At 43.3% G+C, this 14966-nt stretch overlaps 2 protein-coding genes across 2 annotated transcripts in view; one reads left to right on the top strand and one right to left on the bottom strand.

The window, feature by feature from the left end:
• The window catches only part of gsap (gamma-secretase activating protein), a 123192-nt gene that overhangs the window by 4046 nt on the left and 104180 nt on the right, over positions 1–14966 (bottom strand). Inside the window, exon 29 of the mRNA XM_080753978.1 lies at positions 2088–2149. Coding sequence (XP_080610104.1) covers positions 2088–2149 — 62 coding nt within the window. The remainder of the gene's footprint in view (positions 1–2087; positions 2150–14966) is intronic.
• LOC308308463 (G-protein coupled receptor 183-like) lies at positions 12065–13708 on the top strand (the record flags this gene model as incomplete). The annotated part of the gene is made up of 3 exons (XM_080753878.1): positions 12065–12463; positions 12567–12746; positions 13340–13708. 3 exons carry the CDS (start codon positions 12065–12067, stop codon positions 13706–13708), a joined length of 948 nt encoding a protein of 315 aa, XP_080610004.1.

Here is a 14966-nt window from a genome sequence, read left to right as displayed (position 1 = left end):
GGTACAGGTTCTGCGTTATCAGAGCGCTAACATCAGGAAGATCGAAGTTTGCGTTCCGATTTGTGAGTGAGGAAAGGAAAGGTGGATAAGTGGGGGTCGGATATGTTAAGAAAACAACCTGCTTGTGATACTCATCATGCTGTAGGTTATGGTAACAAGACACAAATCGACTGGAACTGTTTCCAAAACATTACATTAAGTTGCGAACAGGCATTTTAACAGGATAATTCTACAGTAAGATTAGAGGAGATCAGATAAACGTTTATTGATCCCCGAGGAGAGTTTGTGTCATAGCAAGCAACAACAGAAAGAGTGGGGCACAGAAGAGGTAAACTGCACAAGAGTAAAAGCTACTTACCCACCGGGGCAGAGCTCACTTTGACTGCAACTTTTGATTTTTAAGTCTTTTGAATTGTAATATTTTAGTAATCTGGAATGTTTTAGGTTTAGTCTAGTTTTAGTCGACTAAATATAATATTTTAGTTGACTAAATCTACAGTTGATTTTGGTGACAAAAATGTATTTTGGCGGGCCTTGATGGTGTCGTAATGCCTGATTTTACACTTATATATTATTATCTGCTATTATTATTATTATTATTATATGACTGCCTGACAGGGATTACACTGTATGTACAGTCTTTCAATTACAATACATGTAGTCTTTCAACTGTGACTATGAATGCATCTACCGTACATTTCATCTATCAAAAATGAATCTATGAATGAATATTATTGTAGCGTTACTGGGCTGTCATGTCAGTGGCTTAGGGGGATTTCCCAGCATGTCTCTAGGCACACACAAATCATTAATATTGTTTCATTGTGTTATTGTGTGGTTATTCACGATGGGAATGCATTGAGGGCTAATTAATGTAATTTGGATGTTATTAATGTAACCATTTATTTTGATGTGTGTTTCTTTGGGTGACACCATGGTGGAGTCAGTGGGGTACCACAAGGAGCACCCTCCCTTCAGGGACTTGTGTGACTTGGTTTGAGTTCATGATGCCAGGGATTCATTTGGAAAGAAAACATTGTATTAACCACTCAAGCCCTACATACTTCTTCTTACAACAATTAGAAAAGTAGCCCATCTACAAGCACGGCTGTTCCTTTTTTTCAAAAGAAAAAAAAAAGGGAAAAAAATCAACCCCAGTTTGAAGTGAGCGGTGCATTTGAGCAGTTTATTTCATTAAGCTAAACCCTGTGTCTGTGAGAGAGGAATGTGTGCACGCGTGTGTGTGTCTCAGCTGCTCAACAGCGCCACTTGGTCACCCAGGCCTGCCACTGGTCACCCAGCGGTATTGCGACTGTTGGTACTGCATACATACATGAATACAAAAGGATATGAATACATACACACTAAGTCAAACGTGCAAGGCGGTTTGACCACTCCAAAAACTGCAGAAGGGTAAAACCATGATACTGACATTATATTGGCCATGATATGATGTGACACTGGTCTGCGAAAACAACACAAAAGAAGCAACTAGACCACACACACACACACACACACACACGCACGCTATATATTACATCACTTGTGGGGACATTACATAGACTTCCATTCATTGTTATGCAAGTCCTGTGGCCTTACCCTAACCTCTGTCCCTAAACCTAACCCCTAACTGTTGTGGGGACCTACTATTTTGTCCCCACACTGTCAGAGGTCCCCTGCAGGTGACTCTGTGAACATGTGTTTAGTCCCCATAAGTATAGCCGCACGCACGCACGCACGCGCACGCACGCACGCACGCGCACACACACACACACACACACACACACACACACACACACACACACACACACACACACACACACACACACACACACACACACACACACACACACACACACACACACACACACACACACACACACACACACACACAAAAAATAGAATATCTAGATCTGGTGTCTTTATCTACCTTCTTTCCTTTTGCCCTCACTCTATAACTATCGTCTCTCTTCTCACAGAGTACTACAAAACGATGGCACACAATGGAGTGCACTTCACCTGACGTGACAAATAAAACTGATTCAGATTCTTGTGTAAATGTACGTGAATTACTTTCCAGCACTGACCTCAGGTAGTCTCTTCAGAATGCTGAACTTCAGTTTCTCATTGGCATCACTGTTGTCCAGATCTGAACAATAGAGGAGGAAGAGGAGTGGAGCAAGAGGGAAAACAAACAAGAGGTTGAGGAAAAGGGATGAAGACAAAGAAAGAGGGAGTGAGAAATGGAGGGATTGGGGAAGGTAGAGGGATAGAGGAGACACTTTAATGACGGAAATAAATCATCTTTGCGTGCGTTCACTTTGAACTTGTGTGTGTGAATTAATTAGCAAACACTTTGAAGGTGAGCAGGAGATTGAAAGGTCAGATCTGTGCGTGTGGAACGGGTCTCCTGGACAGCAACTGGTTTGCATTGCATGCAGTGAAGTGAGAAGGTTAAAGCGGCACTATTTTTTAATGAATACAATGTAACTTAGTCCAATCTGTATGGTAGAGCAGGGGGTCCCGGACCCCTAGGGGGTCCTCCAAATAATTGTGTGATAGGAACTAGTTTTTTCCCCCTTTCTTATATTAACCACTTGAACCCTATAGCGTCCATATTCGGAGAACTTTAGCCAAAAATAGCAGATCTACAAGCTCACAACGCCTCGCGCTGCGAGGCGTTGTGAGCTTGTAGATCGGCTATCTTCGGCAAAGAGCTTTGGAGGGGGAAAAGAGCAGACTAATTACAGAGTGAAAGGTCAAGTTTATTATGTATTGACCGTTCAAGTGGTTAAATATCTGAAAACACATTAACATGAATCCAAAATACACTGACGATCGTGCTGTCAAACAATTAAACTATATCTACAGTATGAACAGATTGTGGGGGTCCCTGCTTCATCTCTCTCTCAACTAAGGGGTCCTTGGCCTGAAAACGTTGAAGACCCCTGCGGTAGAGTATATAAAACTTATACAATTAGGGTGCTTGTATTTTGTCTCCCTGCTCTTCTATTGAGACATTTAGATTGTGTCAAAGGTCATGTAGACACACCTAGACACTGTCTGATATGATTTTTTACTTTCCTCTATTAGCTCAATGGTAAAAATGTCAGCACTTGGGCACGACACTGGGTTCAAATCCGGGGTAGAAGAGGAAAGTTACATAATGCTGCTTTAAATATGGCTTAAAAAGAACAGGTGTGTGTGTGTGTGTGTGTGTGTGTGTGTGTGTGTGTGTGTGTGTGTGTGTGTGTGTGTGTGTGTGTGTGTGTGTGTGTGTGTGTGTGTGTGTGTGTGTGTGTGTTTGGCTTGGTTTTAAATGTACATTCTCACACATATTGACTGACACTGACGCCCCGCTGTAAAGAAAAAGTAGACGTACAGTTTAATTTTAGATTGATATGTATCTCATCCCTCATAGATCCGACTCCCCGGGGGAGGGGAAACGATGCATAAACCATCTCACTTCAAAGTCATAAACTCAAAAACACTTTTTAAAAGGCATCTTTCATCTCCAAACTCTGGTATATTTATTAAAATATCCATATATCCTTTTTCGGAAATGTATGCCCTACTTGACCATACGACAGTGTCACACGAAAGAATAGCCGATCTAAAAGCTCAAAATGAGGTTTCCACCCGACAGCAACGATATACAGTAGTTTGTTTTGTGTTTAAAAGGTGGAAGGATAGCCGTTTCCTCAGCTATAATGAGACGGAGATGGAAGGAGATGCGATATTTTGGGTGCGTTGATCTCTGTGCCAAGTCAGGCACTCTTTCAAAAGAGTAAAGAAAAAGTGTCACAGAACCTCTCAAAATGTGTAGTAATTGTATACACCGCGACATAATATTATACTAAACTGCGAACTACGGTCGAAAATTAAATCATATTATACAATACAATATGGATCATGCAAACAAAAAAGAACAGTAGAAATGCTTGAAAAATAAACACTGTTATTGCTTTTGATGTGCGACCTACACATATTCAAGTATATAAATATGATTCATTCTAGTTTTGTTTTTCCAGATGGTCCCCAGCAAGATGAGTTAATATATAGCATCAAAATCAGTTTAACCACATTCATCCTATTTTAAACTTTGACTATTCTAAAAGAGACAATTTACAAGCTCAAAACGTGCTGTAATATTAAGCGCTGTGAGCTTGAAGATCTGCAGTTTTGTCTTATGTGTGGCCAAATACATAATCAGTTTGGAGGTCCATAACATTCACTATCCTTCTGCTGTAGCTGTCAACCCCACAACACTGCCCATTCTCCAGCTGTCACATACTGTAGGTTCTCTCTATGAATCTTACATTATGTTCTCCCTCTCAGATGCTGTCACACCATGTAATGTGGGGAGAGATACAGACAGACAGCCTAAGCCTTCTCAAACTTTTTAATGATAAGGACCCCCAAATTGATCAGAAAATGTTTATACATGTACCAGGGACCCCTATAGCTCTGGTCCATAGCGTTAGTGGAGTTCTCCCTAACGCTCTGTTCCTCTACCTCCGCCCGGCTTGGCATATCCGGAAAGCCTCGTCGTCTGGTCCGAAAATATCAAAAACTGTTTCGCCCCTCACCAAACCAAAGGTATCAGTGGGGAGTTGAAAGCTTACTCTACTTAGCGGATGCGGTCTGAGCCCCCCACCACATGCGAAATGAAAAATATTCCACAACGGGGCTTTCCAAACAATTATTTCCTATAATGTTGATTTATTTGTTTCCCTGGCCCAAAAAGGGAAATAACACCAAACACTAAATGAACAAATATTGTTATCAGTAATCGGCTAAATTGTTATTTTAAACATCAGTATCTGTATCGGCCAAGAGTTTCCATATCGGTGCATCCCTACGAAGTATACTGTATTTAAGGTCCTAATTATCGGAATCACGTTGAAAACACATTTTATAAAAAAGTGTGGAAGAGAGTTGAAGAAGAGCTTGGAGGCAGGGTGGAACAGGCAGGGTGGAACGGAAAGAGGGGTGATTTGTGACAGAAGGGTACCAACATGTATAAGACGTTTAAGACAGTGGTGAGAGCAGTATGGCTTGGAAACGGTGGCACTGACGACAAGACTGGAGGCAGAGTTGAAGATGGCAGAACTGAGGATGCTATGATTCTCATTAGGAGTGACAAGATCAGGGGCTCTAGGGGGTCCTCAGAGTTACAATAGGGGGTCCTCCAAATTATATTAACAACTTGAACCCTAGTGTCCATATTCTTAGAACTGTAGCCAAAATAGCATATCTACAAGCTCACAACGCCTCGCAGCGCGAGGCGTTGTGAGCCTGTAGATCGGCTATTTTTGGCAAAGAGGTTTGTGTAGAGGGGAAAAAGAGCAGAATAAGTACATAGTGAAGTTTATTAGGTATTGACGGTTCAAGTGGTTAAATATCTGAAAACACAAATTGACAAGAATCCAAAATATACTGATGATTGTGCTGTCAAACAATGAAACTATATGGAATCTATGATAAGGTTGTGGGGGTCCCTGCTTTATCTCTCTCTCTCAACTAAGGGGTCCTTGGCCTGAAAACGTTGAAGACCCCTGGACTAGAGGATCAGCCCAGGTTGAGATCGTTTGGGGATGAAACACAAGAGGCAAGGTTGAGATGGTTTGGACATGCAGTGCAGTGACCGAGGAGGACGTAGAAAACGGAAACGGATGGAAACAGAAGAAAATATGGTGTCCTTTACTACTGCCAATGACTAAATTGACAAAGAAATCCATATTTAAGAAATTCCTTGGAATATCATATGTAGGATGTCAAGCAATCCGTTTTTAAATTTGTCCTGACTCCATGCACTAGGTTGTTTAATATGTTTTGTATGTCTTATTAGGACTTAAAATTAGGATTTATTACATGAAATAATGAATACATTTGGGTTCCAGAGATAGAAAATGAAAGAGGATGATATAAATGGCGGTCTGTGGCCTAATGCATATACAATTGGGGGTCCTTGAAACTAAAAGGTTTGAGAACCAGTGATTTAGGGCCCGGCTAATGGGAACCTAACAAATAAATTAATAAACAAATGGCTGTTATGGCTCACACGGCACAGGCAGCTCAATGGGCAAATATTAAATTTACTGTTCTCCTAATAGGCAGCACTACTTTATTATTACTGTATCATTCAACTTTATTGTCTCCTACTTTATTGTGCTACTTATTCATGTGCCTGGAGAAGAGCAGCGTGCTGCTTGAAACGTTGCAGCAATAAAAGATCATGGCAGCTTCATTCAGTGAGACAGTACCCTTTTCCCCCTTTTTGTTGCTGTCGTGCAGAAACCTTGTATCTCCATATTTCAACTTTCAACATTTTTTTTATTCATCATACTACTGTCACACATAAGTCCCTAAAATAGCTGATCAACAAGCGATGTGTTTTGAGCCTGTACTGTATATCGGCAATTGTTTTATTATGTTTTTAAAGTAAAAGTGAAAATAGTTAAAATTGTAATGTAATGTATGTAATGAGGCTGGGACTTTAACTGATTAATTGCGATTAATTAATTACAGAAAATTAACGCGATTAAAAAAATTAACACAGTTTAATCGCACTTAGTTTTTGCACCACAGAACCTTCAGTTTCGGGTATACCGATCATAGCGATGCACCAACCAAGAAGAGACAACAAACGCAAAGGGAGAAGTAGCCGATCAGAGCGCTTTGCTTGGCCCAGTGGATGCGAAATTTAGATTTAAAAAAACTCACTCGTTGATTCACTCGTACAACAAAATGTGTTTTACTTGAAAAAAGAAAGTGCTGCCATTTTTACCATTGCGCTAATAGAGCCTGCCTGCTTGCTCAGGGGATAAATTGAATCTTGAATCAGGTCAAAATTCACGTCATGTCTCCTCCTGAAAAGTACGTTTTGGACATACAAGATTTCCAGTCGACAGTGACGCTTTGCAAGTTGCAGATGTAGACCTGTGTGTCTGTCTGCACCCTGCAGGTGATGGACGGGTCCATTATTATTCCACACTGCCTCTATTTTATGATGCAACATTACAGAAAGACTCGCAGACACTCAGTAAAAGACTCCATGCTGTCCCAAACCTTATGAGTGTTCAATCCACTCTCTTTCAAATGTCAAAGAAATGTCATATTATACTATTATGTTGCAAAGAAATTACACCCAATTGTACTGGTCTTTTTTTGTAAATTAATTCCCTACTCCATCATACATGAATCTTGCCCAAAAATAGCAAACAATTGCAGCTCAACAAGCTCATAGTTTGTCTGTTTTCGCCCATTTTGAAACATTTTGAAAGTTAAATTGCTTTTAGTGTCTCTCTGGGTTTTATGAATATTGAACCCATGAAATCAAGGGCTTGTGACTAAAAAAATAACTACATTGACACCTTCTCCTTCCAGTCCCATGTCAACCAGATCACCAAAACAGCCTTTCCCCAATGTTGCCCGACTTCGCCCACACTATTCAATTCAATGGGCTTTATAGGCATGAGAAAACATACGTTAAAATTGACAAAGCAAAAGTGGAACAACACAAACTAAACTAAATGATGTATAATTGAAGGGAATAGAAATGATGTGTTCTCAGAGCTGATACACATTGCAACCGAGGCAAATCTAACTTACAAAACCATATGAATTACAAGTGCATTTGCAGTCAGGAATAGTTGGCCTACATATCCACATAGGAAAGGTTGTGCACAAATAGCAGTTGTTTAAAGGTTCACTATCCCACACTGCTGCAGAGACGCTTATAGCCTCCTACAGTATGTTGTTGACACGTCCAAAGTTAGCAAGAAACTAAAGTTAAGCTCGAAACTCTGCTACCCGCATCCTTTTGTCCTTTTTCCCCTCTACACCAAAGCTCTTTGCCGAAAATAGCAGATCTACAAGCTCACAGCTTGTAGATCGGCTATGTTTGACTAAAGTTCTCAGAATATGGATGCTAGGGTTCAAATCGTCAATATAAAAAAGGAGATATTTTTTTCTTTCACACAAAGATTTGTGTGAAAGAAAAGTAGTAACTCTGAGAAGCCCCTAGGGGTCCCGGACCCCCTGTTGAAGACCCCTGGAATAGATTTCAAAATACTGATCACCTACAAGGCCTTCCTCAACCACCAGGCTCCCCCCTACATCTACAACCTCCTTCACCACCACGCCCCCTCCCGGTCCCTCAGGTCTGGTGAAGTAAACCTCCAGGATGTCCCCATTAGAAACAAACCTGGGGTGACAGGGCTTTCTCAGTTGCAACCCCCTCGCTTTGGAGTTCACTCCCAGCCCACATCAGCCCCAGGGAATCGAATGCGGGACCTTCTGGCTATGAGGCGACAGCGCTACCCACTGTGCCACCGTGCCCCCCTGTAGTATTATTATTATTGATGGATATGCTATGTGCAAATAATAGATACATATATATTTTTTAATTCTTTCTTTCCCCCCTTAAGCTTGCGCCCTTGTCCTCTTTTTTATTTCTCTTTCTGGAAACAACAAAAACAATGTAGCTCGCACAAAAACACATTTCATCCACTGTGTTTTACACCTGTAAACCTCTGATGTGACAATAAAGAGGATTCTGATTCTTTTGATCTACTGGATTTTTTTTGTTGGTTTGTTAGTTTTTTCTTAAAAAGTAACGCTTTTGGACACACAAGGTTTTCCACATGGACGGTGCCAATATCCTACTACAGCATACTGGTATATCGTTGCTGTCAGGCAGAAACGTAAATGGAATGTCCTACTTGCTTAAATGCGGTCCATACTCCTTCCGAAGTCTGAACTTCTCTTGGGGAGGTGAAATAACTACAAATTCCAGACGTCCTGACTCTCCAAACTGTAGTTCGGAAAGAGTATTATAGCACTATATCCTACAGTACATTTAAAGGTTCTACACCATGCATTTAAAAATAATCTATATAACATTGTTTGTGTCCCAAAAACGTTTTTCAAAAGGTTTGAGGCAAAATTACCACAGCTGCAGTACCACCTTGTCCTGAGTGGGAGGACTGCGCTATTGAGCCAGTTTTGGCCCCACACTCCTCCCCACCTCCTGCTCAGCAGGCCTGCCCACCCCTCCCCAACCCTCTCCCAGCTCCTCCTGCCTCCTTCTCAGGCCTGCCCACCCCTCCCCAACCCCCCACTCAGCATAGGAGTAGGTCCCGATTGTGATGTCACAATCGGACCTAAAATCAGACAGCCCGTTCTGAGCCCTGCTTACATAGATCTGCCCATACACTGAGACATAAAAAAAAAGACATAAAAATTGGAAAAATGAAAATTCATGGTGTAGTATTTATTTTAAGTATTTTAAGTAAAGAGTAAAAGGTTTTTCAGCACACAATGGGAAACGTCTTCAGCGGAGCATGGAACACAGTCCTGCAGCTGTAAGCTTGCCCTCTGGCTTTGTGTCCTCTAGTCCACACACACACACACACACACACACACACACACACACACACACACACACACACACACACACACACACACACACACACACACACACACACACACACACACACACACACACACACAGAGCACAGCTTTAGTTTGAACACACCTCAGGGACCATATCTCTACTTAACAGTTACACAACCACTGAAGCCTATACAACACCGGCAGCCTTTAAAGTCTTTCTCTTGTGAAACTGTCTCTGAAGCAGGCACGCGCGCGTGCACACACACACACACACACACACACACACACACACACACACACACACACACACACACACACACACACACACACACACACACACACACACACACACACACACACACACACACACACACACACACACACACACACACACACACACACACACACCTCCATCCAAGTGTATTGCATGCATTGAGCTGCAGAGTTATTCAGCATCTTTTTTTGTCCTTGTTTGTTTGATCTTTCACAATCCTCTGCTTGCTGCCGTTTCATGTCCAGGACATACTCTGAGGCGGGTGGGATTATAACTCACAACAACCACCGTGAGCGGGCAGTGTTGATTTAGTCAACTAAAAGACAAAACACTCTCGTGGACTACCTTTTTTCACTGGCAAAAACTAAGCTACAGTATGATGAATATATTGATCATTTCGTCAAACAAATACAAACTAGACAAACTGCGCTCTGAAAATGGCAGATCTACAGTGTAAAATCAACCATTACGACGCCATTAGGCAGACAGAGGCACCTGCATTCAGATTTGATTTGAATTCATCTTGACTTGACGAGATAACATATTATTCCACCTCCCTTTTCATTCTAATTTTAGTATTTTCAAATGTATAGGCAATAAATGAATTTTAAGTGCAAAGTAAAGAAGTTGAGTCTAATATTCGTACCACAACAGCTAGTGTGTGTGTGTGTGTGTGTGTGTGTGTGTGTGTGTGTGTGTGTGTGTGTGTGTGTGTGTGTGTGTGTGTGCGTGCGTGCGTGCGTGCGTGCGTGCGTGCGTGCAACATGGACCACAGACATGATGCAATGACAACGTTGCTGCAGATAGTGGTCACGGTGAGGAAAGCACCATCGTTGGTCCATATCTTTGCTCTGTCGAGACAGTAAGACGGATATTCGCTCCCTACAAGCCACCGAAGTCGATACAGTCGACAGCAGTTCAGGTTTTATGCACCGTTATATCTGGAACCAACTACCCAAAAACTGCAGGTCTGCCACAATTCAGTCAATTTTTACTTATTTTGTTTCCATTGTATTGTATGTATGTCCTTTTATACTGAATTCAAATGTCATATTGTAGCGTGTTTCTTTTGCTTCATATCTTATGTAAAGCACATTGAATTGCCTTGTTGCTGAAATGTTCGAGAATCCATCATGGTGCATCCTGTGTGCTTTGCACACAGGACCGTTGCGTTTCTTTCCGTTTGCTGCATGATTAAAACGCATTGGATTTGGTGTGCAAGGCTGTGCGGAATCCACACTGTGGATCCAAAAAAAGAGTCATAAAAGGAGTCAATGAGTTTTTACCGCATGCGACAAAACGCATGAATCGAACTTGGTTCGATCGGGGAAAAAACGCAGCCACCTGCCGCATGGCAAATTCAGAGCCGGTGTGCAAGAGGGGAAAAAAAACGCGTCTGTGTGCAAAGCCCTTTAGTCGAGCGTCTGTACACGAACACAGTGTTCAGGGCAGGGAAGCCAGGACGGAGATGGTGATATTCGTCACTGCAGGTACTCCTGCGGGCCGGGGGCGGAGCCTGTCAGCAGGGAGTGTTGGGCGGGAGGAGTAGGACAAAGGTTCTACGTCCTCCCGGTGGGGGCTCCTCACTGGCAGGTGAGCGAGTAAGGACAACAAAACGGCAGTGACAACACTCATAAATGTGTGCGGGGAGCAAGCAATTGGCGCAACGACTAAATCGGGAAGAAAAAGCAACAAATAAATAATAATACTAACTAGCAAGACGCCTCAGGGCAATTCTTGGCTATCTGGCCAGTGATGTATATCGGACCAGTTACCCATATATGGAGATCCATGTACTGTATATGGTACATCCCTTTTATGCCCATACATGGAGATCCACCAGCCACACAGATATGGGCTGTCTTCCTCCATATATGGGCATTCCCAAAACTCATTGGGCTGTCTTCCTCCATATATGGGCATTCCCAAAACTCATTGGGCTTAATATGGATGACATCAGGGATCTCCGTATATGGGCATAAAAGGAATTTTGTTAAGAGTGGTTCCCATGAAATCACAACATACAATATATTTTATGCCCATACATGGAGATTTGCCATCTGGCCAGTGATATATATCGATGACATCAGGGATCTTCATATATGGGCATAAAAGGAATTCTGGGGAATACTTTTACATCGGTGATGTCACCTGTGATATCACATGTGATGTCACAGTGATGTGTCAAGGGAACCACAGTGTCAGGCGTGACCTTCAGAGATACACAGATACAGTGACATCAGAGCATGATGACAGAGTGGCAAACCTATGGACCGTAAAAATGTGTACACGTCTACACGCGGACAAACTGTGACGTTTCTCATAGTAAACGTGAAAGCTATGGTCGCAATAACCTTGTCTTGCCTTGCAGTCACACAATTGCGAGTCCCGATGGAGACGATCCCGGGCAACGCCTCCACGCTCTGGCCCCCGTCGCCTCCCACCGGCGAGCACGACGGGTCCGACCCCGTGGCCGTCCTGCAGGACATCCTGGTCTACTTGGCCCTCGCCGTGTCCTGCATCCTGGGCATCCCGGGGAACCTCATGGTGCTGGTGAGACTGAGCTGCCGCCTGCGCCTGCGCAGCTCCAACCTGACCCGGCGTCTGTTCTTCAGCCTGGCACTGGCCGACCTCCTGTTCCTGCTGGGCCTGCCGCTGGCCGTGGCCATGAGGAACGGCGCGTTGGCGCTGACAGAAGAGCTGTGTCAGCTCGAGGCCTATTTCTCCTTCTACTTCCTGGCGTCCGGCTTCAGCATCGTGGTGCTGATGAGCATACAGAGGTACTTCAAGGTACGTATGGGTGTGGAGTCAGCTGCCACGTTTTCTAATAATTGTAGTGGAGTAGAAGTATAAAAGATTGGAGATCCATCCGTTTAATGTATTCATTCAACAGGTCCTGCATCCCCAGAAGTGGTCTGTCCTCCTGGGTCAGAGAGGAGAGCAGATCCTGCTGCTGGGACCCTGGTTCTTGGGCTTCATCGCAGCTCTGCCTGTGGTCTTCCTCATCGAACTAGAGGAGGGTCTGGAAGAGCCCGCCTGCTCCAGCCACTTTGACACCTCTGTGTTTCTGCAGGTAGGGATGTGATGATATTAAATGTAATTTTTTCTAATGCAATTTAAAATGTACTGTTTTATCTACACATGTATGTTTTGTTCTCATCGTGTACTTGATGTCTTTGTTTTTTTTAAACAGGTCTAAAGGGTGGGTTTTGGAGTGTGCAAATCAGATCAGTTGTTCTTTGTATAATGCGGGGAAAAAAATCCCAACGAAAGCCCTTTGTGGCCCTTGCGGCAAATGCCCCATTGCGTTCTGTTACAAGCCCTCTCCTGGGGACTTGAGTAATAACTGGTCTGAAGACCTAAGATTGCAGGTAGGAGTGTAAGGTGTCAAAGGGTCTGTTCAGTGACTTAAAAATTATACCATTTTGAAATCAATTCTACTGTAAATGGCAGTGCAGTGAGGCCTTTGTCCCCCCTGACTTTTGGCACCTCCGCGCGGTCCAAGTGAACACAACGGAGCGCTCCCTACCTGGAGCGTGCACGTGACATTAGTGCCATGATTCTACTGGGTAGTATGAACCTTCAGAATCCGCCCCTATGAGCCTTCAGAATCCGCCCTATAGGAATATGTGGTCTGCATTCAGCCCCCTCTCTCCCTATCTGCAGGTGGTCTACACATCGGTCAGAGCCTTTGGCTACCTGGTGCTGTTGGTCTTCTACATTCAGCTCATCAGAGGGGTGAGGCGCGCCGTGCTGTCCAAAGCCCCCTCGCGCATGTTCAAGCTCATCGTAATGATCATCGTCACCGCCCTGGTGTGCGCCATCCCCGGGATCCTGGTGCACGTGCTGACCGTGGTGGCCACGTGGGCGGGCTCCCAGCGCACGCTGGAGGTCCTCCACGAGCTGGAGGTGGTGGAGTACCTGTATTTCTTTAACAGCTCCCTGCATCCCTTCTTCTACTTCTTTGCTTCCGGGCGTCGGAAGGGAGGACGGGGGAAAATCGAGAGGACGGAGACGACACAGCCGACGATGTGAGGAAGGCCGTCACGTTGCCGGGGTTTGTTGTGACATAATGCACAACAATGTGAACATCGAAGTAGAGACCTTATATTGTGCCATTTCAGTCATTTGTTTATAGGCCTAGAATGTTGGTGTTGTACATTTTTGGAGGGCACAAAGTGCCAAATGCCAGGCCATCAAAAAAACAAGATTTTAGTCCATTGAAAAGAATTTGTTGAATTTAAGGTTTAGGGGTGATAACCTAATCTGCAGTGAAATAGATAAATGATGGTATTTACAATCTGATCCATGCTCAGCCCTGAACCAGTCAAAGTCTTGGTTTGAAGATGCAGACTCTGGGAGTTAAGATTTCAGAATCTCAACAAAAGACACTGGTGTCTACTGACCAGAAAGAGACAGAGGAGAAAGTGGTACACTGTGGCCTCAGGTCATGACATTGGTTTGAGGGGCACAAGGCCAAACTGAGGGGCAACGGCAGCCATGGCCTTCATGTTTAGGACAGACATTATAGGAGCACTTGACCCATCTTCATATAACAGCTCACTAATGCTCCTTATAAGTTTGCACCATTTTTGTCCATCCGGTCTGTGTCTCAGAGCATGGGTATGGTCAGTTAAGAAACCTGTCTACCAGTGACCCTTAATTAAAGGTCTCCCATAACTCTCAGCTCTAAACAGGGCTCTGTGAAAATGAAGTTTTTGAGAATATTTTGTCTATATTAAATACCATTACTACTGCTGCTAATATTGATATTACTGTTGTTTGCTGGTTTATTGTTGTACAGTGGGTTGTCCTAAGTGTGTGTATTTGTAATGTGCACTTAAATATAATCCAAAATGAATAAAAACACCTTTACAGAGAAAGACAAAGTAGAGCTAATGACCAGGTATCTTAAACAGAATCACTGGTAATTAGTGAACAGTTAAGCCATACATACAAATAAGCTTGCACACTTCCTCCAAAAATCACAACACAGCAGCAGCATTGTGGGTAGTCGTAGTCCTATTGCCACATGGCCTGTCTTTCACAATGACTCACCACCTTGCACAGCCAAATGCTGCTGCAAAACAAAGCAATACCACAGAATCTGTGTTAATATTAGCATGTGAAAATTCAGGCAGATACAGTAGGGCTGTCTAAACTAAAATGAATTATTATTATTATTACGTTTTTCTCAGTCGCTTTGGTACATTTCAGAAGTGAAACACCCAAAACTACTTGTTTGACCTCCACAACATCTGGTCCAGTGATTATCAACCTGTGGGTCGGAGCC

This window comes from Nannobrachium achirus, assembly GCF_963921795.1.
Source record: "Nannobrachium achirus genome assembly, chromosome: 23".
Lineage (NCBI taxonomy): Eukaryota > Metazoa > Chordata > Actinopteri > Myctophiformes > Myctophidae > Nannobrachium > Nannobrachium achirus.
Note: the sequence above shows the minus strand (reverse complement) of the source record. Positions and strands in the feature narration are given on the sequence as shown.